The 8,125-nt window shown below is 40.4% G+C and overlaps 1 protein-coding gene across 1 annotated transcript in view; it reads left to right on the top strand.

Moving 5' to 3' along the window:
* dner (delta/notch-like EGF repeat containing) overlaps window positions 1–8,125 on the top strand; it is a 52,149-nt gene that overhangs the window by 32,670 nt on the left and 11,354 nt on the right. Inside the window, 5 exon segments of the mRNA XM_032510016.1 lie at window positions 1,752–1,915; window positions 5,396–5,544; window positions 6,574–6,652; window positions 6,655–6,726; window positions 7,383–7,496. Coding sequence (XP_032365907.1) covers window positions 1,752–1,915; window positions 5,396–5,544; window positions 6,574–6,652; window positions 6,655–6,726; window positions 7,383–7,496 — 578 coding nt within the window.

The raw sequence follows: 8,125 nt of genomic DNA, 5'->3' as shown, positions 1-8,125 counted from the left end.
TGTATCCTGAATTTTGAATTTTCAAACCTCTTCTGAAAGTTTGAGTGTGGTATATAGCAACCTTAGCTGTAAAGTGAGATAACTCCTGGTGTGATTTTACAATATAAATAAAATTGTATTGAACTGAATTTTATTGTATTTCTATGTGTGTGATGCCAACCATCCAAAATACTTTAGTGTACTAAACATGTTTAATTGTTTAACACACATAAAGCATTGGCTATTTTTAATTGTCTTTGTCAGTGTCAAGCATTTTCAGCTGCAGCTCTTTGAAAAGTACTGTAAAGGTAATTGATTTTAGATGTTGTTTAATATGAGAATGATTATTTCAGATGTGCGAGTGAGGTTAGAAGGCTGTTTAGAAGCATTTAATCAGCGAGGAGTGGAGCCTTATTGAAATGTCTCTCACTCGTCCAACTGTCTCTCTTTCATAACTCAGCTGGGTTCTGGTGTTTGCTGTCTCCTCAGCAGGCTGGCAGCTGTTGGAGCTCATTGTCTCTGGCAGGAAGCATGGCCTGCATTGTTCTCATCACTCTGCCCAGCAGGAGACTGTGTGCTCTGTTCATATGTTTACAGACACAGTTAAGATTATCCTTTTGGTTCCGCAAACCTCTGAACCACATAAGGCATCCAGATAGAGACAGACAGAACCATTTGGGCTGTTGGGATGACATAGTTGTAGTAAGCTTTGTTTCTTTACTTAGATGTCTCCAGTATTAGCCACACTGGAGGTGTTATATCAGAATATTTTTAAGTAAATACCCTTAATCATACCTTTGACAACCTGGTTGGTGCTAGAAGAAAGCTCATGTAGTGGTCAAAACAGAAAGAGATCCTCTAGTGGTTAGTAAATTGATTTTTACATGTCTGATCACTTCTTAATGGCAGTTTGTGGAGGAAAGACCAAACTTAAGGACATTACCTTGCAGCAGTATTAAAATTGAACGTCAATTTTGTAATCTTTAATATCAATACAAAATTAATCGCGTATCAAAGTTCCCATCCGCACTTTGTATGCACTCCCTCTTTTCTATTTTTCTTTCTCCATTTTGAACAGTCTTGGTTTTTACTATTTTGTACAAATTGTCTGAGGTCCTGATGAATGATAGCCTCCAACCACACCGGCTGTATTTCTCATGTGACTCATGTTCATGACGGTCACAGTGATCCAAAGTGTCAAACCACTGGCAGCCATTACTCACCAGACCATGGAACCAGGTTGGAGTAACAGTAGGATTGTCCTTTCATCATTTATCAGCCCTGTGTTCAAACACAGGACAAAGTGTCCAACAGTAAGACACTGACTGTAAGCTTGCTGTGATGCTGCTGACCAACATGAGTGTAGAATGGAGGGTGATATTTTATTAAGCTTCTTATTTTGACTGAAGGAAGGATTAGAAGAAGTATAGAAGTTCACATAGAGTATCAGTTTATCTATCTATACTAGATTTACAGAACTAATAATGTTGCAGTTTGTGGACTGTGTTTCTAGTATTTTTCAATTCAACATATTTCTTCTGTTACAATGCATTATTTAAACTGTGAATATTACAAATCTGCAGTACAGAAGCTGAAAAAGCAGCTGGGAACTGTCACCACTTAAAAAGGGATCATAACAATCATTATAAATGTATGGTTTGGTTCAAACTGCAGAGAAAGCCCACAATAGTGATATTCTCTTTCTGATTCTCCTTCCCCATTTACGTCCTCATCCCCCATTCTTTCCTTTATTGCTTTGTCACTCCAACTAGGGTGGTGGTGAACACCAGTGGAGCTCCAGTGCTGTGGCGTGTGAATGAAGAAGGTTTCCTTCGTTCCTCCATTTTGAACGGCACCACGATGTGGTTCCTGCAGGCCCCTGATGGACTGGTGGTGCCAGATCACTTACTGCCCCTGGGACAGAACTACTTCCTCAGTAAGATGTTGTGTATTCAAACATATGAAACAGTCTATTAACAACTCTATCTATTCACATTGTAAATAAATGGGTGAGAGGCTAAAGGATTTATAAAAGTAAATGTGCTGTATTTAAATAGCGCTTTTCTAGTCTTAACGGCTACTCAAAGCGCTTTCACATCATACATCATACATTCACCATTTACACACTGTGGCCGAGGCTGCCGTACAAGGTGCCATCTGCTCATCAGATATACACTCATACACATACCGATGCGCAGCACCGGGGGCAACTCAGGGTCCAGTGTCTTGCCCAAGGACACTTCGACATGGGATTGCAGGGCAAGGGATCGAACCACCAACCTTCCAATTGGCAGGCAACCACTCTACCACTGAGCCACAGCCGCCCACTGTGGATGCAATAGCTAAAATAAAATTCCAAATCTTATTACCTACAATGAATCATTAATTCTACTTTAATAATCTCTGTTTTATCATTGCATTTGTATAATCCAACAACCATAGAGAAGCTAAACAGAGGAAAAAATGAAATACCTCCAAATAGCTCATTTACAACTGAGCCAAAAACATCTGAGGATGTATGAATTTAAATGAATTGTATTTACAGTATTTATTCCTGACATGACATTGGGAGAATCACATATTGCATATGAGTCAGAATATTGTGTTTGCTTATTAAAACAACAACAGATATTTATGCTGATATTCCATCTGTATTTTAATACTGAGCTACAATACACGCACGCACACACACACACACACACACACACACACACACACACACACACACACACACACACACACACACACACACACACACACACATTCAGTTTTTGTGAAAGAGTAGTCATAGAATTGTGGCAAAACGTGGTGTGACCTACAGCGGGCGGTGGAGGGGGTAATTGAAGTCTCACTCTTTGACTGAAAGGCTGGTTGACCTCTGTGTGTGATCAACGTACCTGATGCTGTTTCACTGCGCTGCCTATCTTCTGACCTTGACATGTCTTCTAACTCTGTGACAACACAGCCTCTGCAACGCCAGAGAGAGAGAGAGTGAGAGAGAGAAAGAGAGCGAGAGAGAAAGAGAGAGAGAGAACATTGTGAAGCTAAATCAGAGGGGTGGAAGGATAATGGAGGGTGGTATAGAATAAGAGTCATATAATCAGGGAAAGAAGAGATTGCAAGCAAACGGGGATTAAAGAAAAAATACAAAGGTTGCGGACGAAGGGAAGAATGAAGGTCAAACTGAAGGAGGAAGATGCATGCAAAGCATCATTTAGGAGGGCGGAGCGTTGACATTGCATTTCCTTCTTCACATGTCACTGTGTCTGAATGTTTTCAATGTGCTTTCACGTTTTGACTGGTGACTCTGCAGGTCCAAAATATGACGTCGTTGGACTGACGACTATTTGGTCAGGGATGACAGAGAAGCACGGGTTGTTTTGTCGGCCCTCTTATTGGCTGAGGAGATTGCATTGTCAGAGTCATGTCATTGGTGTGCTAGCAGCTCATTGGTTCAGATCAGGCTCTAAAAAATTGGCAGTTAATATTCACTATGAGGCTATTTTTATCCAAGTGCCCATGTAGCTGTCAGCTTTGATTGAAGATATAATAAGAGATGTTCTGAACTTCTCGACCCGGAGAGAGAAGATGGAGAGGCACAGACTCTATTTTGGTCACAATGAAAAGCTGCCTGCATCAGTTCTTTTCTGAAATTTTTTACCCACATAGGGGTTAATTGTTTTTTGGCAGAAAGGTGTATTTTACAGGCAAGGAGTCATTTAAAATCTGTCCTAAACAGTTGTTAACAAGCCTAAAAGTCTGCAGCCATGCTAGATGGTTTACATGAGGCTGTACCCACATATAGGCTGACCAAATGCCAAAATGCTCACAGTGCAATGCTAACATACTTGTTATGGAAAAACTCAGGAGAAGCTTGACTTCTGGATAAGTGAAGGTTCAAGAGACTTTGACGGCTTATACATAAGCATTTGAGGAGAGCATCGAGGAGAGATTAATGCAGACAGTACAGTGTAACCACGATGTGTCATCGCGCAGTGCCGTCTCCAACTCCGAGGGTCTGTGCCTTTTCCCAGATGCATATCTCTCTCGCACAATATGTCTAGTTTGTATTATGCCAGGATATTGATGGCGCCAAAACAAAAGATGCTTACCTCAAACCCAGTTGGGATGATCTCTGGGATGTATGCTAAAGTGTGTTGTCCCCTGTACCCTGTTTACACCAGTCTACAAAAGGAGACAGTCCTGGGACAAAGCATTATCTTATCATGCAGCTGCCTAGAGTCTCTGAATCTATAGAGACACAAACATACAGTATATTCATACATGAACAGGTTTGGTTATTATAGTCTGGCCGAATATTCTCATCCCCCTGACCTGTGACCTATGAACGGCCTGATGTTATCTAATCCTTTCCTTTGTCTCATCATACACAACATGGTGTTTTTGGAAATTCCACCACAATACTGATATTTAGTAGGTATAATGTTTACCATGTTCAGAATCTTAGTATAGCATACAAACATTCTCTAATTAGCACTCAACACAAAGTACAGCTGAGGCTGATGGGAATGTCCTTTTTGATCAAAGTAATCGACAAATTCAAACGTGATGATGACGCTACATGAAAAGTCAGAGGAACATATGGCAACTCATTGTGAGAGGGACATGAAAGACTTTCAATCGTTGTCAAGACTCTAAGGATTCCAATGAGACCTCATATGCGCTAATCCGTTTACGGGAGCCAGGGAGAGCCTTCGTAAAAACAAATCATATCTCTGAAGCTTTGTCAGACCCACGTGCGGGAGATTGCCCTTTGCTCGGACCTGTTAAATTTCCATGTTACGAAACCCTCCTACCTTTTTAGCCAATAAGAAGATGAATCAGTAGACCAGTCATTGTAATCTTAACCCTGTGATGACTGTAGCTGTGTCAAAGCAAAACCAGGGCCTCTTATAATCAATAGCACAACCTGATCAATTTATAATTACTCATTTCTACATGTGTATGTATATAGTATTTCAAGTACGTGTGTGATTGCTGCAGGTGTGTTTGTGTATTTGAGAAGTTTTGTATTATTAACTTTTTTGGCTTTTTTCTTTGCACTTTTCACATGGAAGTAACAAAAACGCACAGACATATCTGTAGAAAAAAATCCACTTTTGAGTCTTTTGGCTTCTGGTTTTTTTATGTGTTTACAGACAGTATTATTTTTACATATACATGATTACAGATGCAAAAAAAGGAAACTCCATTTTAGCCTCTTGAACTCTGTGTCAGTAAGGCCGAGAATCACCCTGAAACTAGTAACAGAAACTTTAGAGTGTTACCTTTCCAATGATATCATTCGCACCCCAGAGGGCCAAAGTATAATGGGAGCTGTACCACTTTTAATTTGGGAATTAATTTTAGAAAAGCATGGAATTTTAAGCGTTTCTTGCCCTGCCTTCTGTGATAGGTGTGTTGCGCGTGGGCGCCCCCACATCCCCAGATGTCACCCTGCGTCTCAACTTGACATTGAAAGCCAGCAGCTGTGTGGAGCCGGGGAGCGGCTTCAGTGACCCTCAGTGCTCCGGGAAAGGCAAATGTATCACACAGCCCTCTGAGGTGAGAAGTAATGTTTAATCTTATCAAGACACCATTTGAGCTTTAGTGTGAATGAAGCTGGAAAGCTCAGGAGAAAAATCCTGCTGTATTATTATATATACTCTAAAAAGAAATAGCATAGAGGCCATGAGTCCTGGAATAGAAATTTGGTATTGGCAACGCATCTAAATTAAAACTGAAGCATCCAGTTATTTGCAGTAATTAGTGTGTAGCATCTTTATTCTTCTACATTCAGTCATGTTTCTTTTTGTATAATTAAGGTTTCAGCAACAACCCACCCCACACCTCAGTAACATACATATACACAACAATAGTGCTACTGCAAAATAAGCAAAATCTAAGTTTCCATATTATTATAACCAAACATTATTACTGCATCTGCAGCGCTGCATCCAGTGATGCAAGCGCCTTTTGATCATTATTCACAGAAGGATAGCAGAACAAAAAAACTTCTCACTGCAATCTTCTCATTGCACTCGATGCAAAGTCAAATGTTACAGCAGTGCAAGATGATCTATTTTTTAGTAGTGGGGATATACAGTTTCATTCATTAATTGATAGTCAAAAATGCATACGGGTCTAGGGTCTGGTTTGGCAGCCCCTAGACCCTAGGGACCTTGAAGACAGAGGGGAAAAACCTGCTGCAGGAGAAGTAGAAGGAACCACCTGAGGTCCGTCAGTACCCTCTTTATCCAAACACATGATGATTTAACAATAGGGGAGAGAGGGAGCTGTAGCAGAGACCATTTCATGGTTTCTCTCTTTAAACTCAGTTTCTCATTATGTCTCCCTTCGCTGTTTGAGACAATCAAACCGCTTGTTTTTACATTGTTATGTTACTGAATTATTTTACAATCTGCAATCTCATTATTTCTGTTACACAAGTTTTTCTTCCTTGCAGCGCTTTCTCCCATTGTTTCACCTTCAAGGCTCATCGATTTGACACGTGAAATGTGTGTGTGTGTGTGTGTGTGTGTGTGTGTGTGTGTGTGTGCGTGGTGCGTGTGTATGTGTGTGTGTGTTTTGCAGAGCACTTTCTTCTGTGAATGTGAAGACGGCTACACTGGAATCTTCTGTGAGGAATTTGATGCCTGCCACCGCCGACCTTGTGCAACAACGGCACATGCCACGACGTTAGACAGGGGGATGAAGGACGCAACTTTACATGCACCTGCCCACCAGGTGTGTGTGTGTGTGTGTGTGTGTGTGTGTGTGTGTGTGTGTGTGTGTAAGAGTTTTACAGTTGTGCATATGTAACCATTTCTCTTTGTTTTACCAAATTTGTTAATAAGAGCGCAGGAGCAGAGACCATTTTGACCTTGTCAGATTTATTTTAGGACATGGACTTGAAGCTGTAGGAAGCTAAATATCGGAGGTGACCACTGATGTCATGTCACTGCCCATTAGGGAACTGTGCTAAAAAGCCCTGGGTTAGCAGCTGATGAGAATATCTAAACAGGAAAAAAGATGCAGGCAGACAATAGTCAGTCAATGTGGCCAAATTTTGTGTAAATTAATGGCTTATTTACATAATTTTGTATTTCTATATTAGGATGCCCATTAACTACTACCATAGCTGTTGCTATACTCTTCCTGGGATTCACAAGTATCTATCCTATAGACAACATGCAAACATTATATTCAAGTAATAAATCAAAGTTTTCTCATAACTCATAAAACAGAATTCTAACTTTTAAATTATAGTCCCTATGTACCTGTGTAATGGAAGTTGGCTTTAATTGCACTGCATCTGTAGCTTAACTAGATCACTTTTAGCTGCATTTGATCAAATCTAATGAAATGATTCAAGTAGTTTGATTATAGATTGTGTTTCCCAGGTTATGAAGGGGAGCACTGCCAGTTGCTGGTTGACCACTGCCTTTCTCAGCCTTGCAAAAATGGAGCCACATGCTTCAGCAGCCTGGCCGGCCCAAGGTGCTATTGTCCCGAAGGTACAAACCCAATTTATGGATATTTTTATATTTGCACCTTTATTGATATTTAATAGTTGTACACTATACGTTTGCCTTCTTTCCTTCTTTGTACCAAAAATGCTGCACAATTTCCCTCAGGATAAATGAAGTTCTCTTATCTTATCCATTGCTGCATGTGTTGGTGTGTGATGCCAGAAATAAATGCGAGAAATCAATTTGACATTTTAGAAGGAAATTAGAAATACACCTGAAACAAGCATCCCTGCCAAATCTCCATCTGAGAGCTTGTGGTGTGTGTGTTTCTTTGCAAAAAAAGGAAACAGAGGGAAACATAAAGACAGAAAAAGTGTGAATCCTGTGTGCATTTTTCAGCTGTCTGAATCCAGTTATTATACAGTGTGTGTGTCTGCAGCTGTTTGAACAGTATCTGTGCCACTGAGCTGCTTATTTTAAACCTTCCTCCTCTATTCTAATTAGTCTTCATAGCCTCAGCGACCTGCACCAGTCTCTTTGGGGAAATCTGTGACCGCAAAACTTCTGCCGAAACAGCATTTTCTTAACAAAAACGCACTAGTTTGCGATTAACATACACCATGTACTGACAACAGTGTATTCTCTCACACACACACACACACACACACACACAC

This window comes from Etheostoma spectabile, chromosome 3, assembly GCF_008692095.1.
Source record: "Etheostoma spectabile isolate EspeVRDwgs_2016 chromosome 3, UIUC_Espe_1.0, whole genome shotgun sequence".
In the NCBI taxonomy this organism is placed as follows: Eukaryota; Metazoa; Chordata; class Actinopteri; order Perciformes; family Percidae; genus Etheostoma; species Etheostoma spectabile.
Note: the sequence above shows the minus strand (reverse complement) of the source record. Positions and strands in the feature narration are given on the sequence as shown.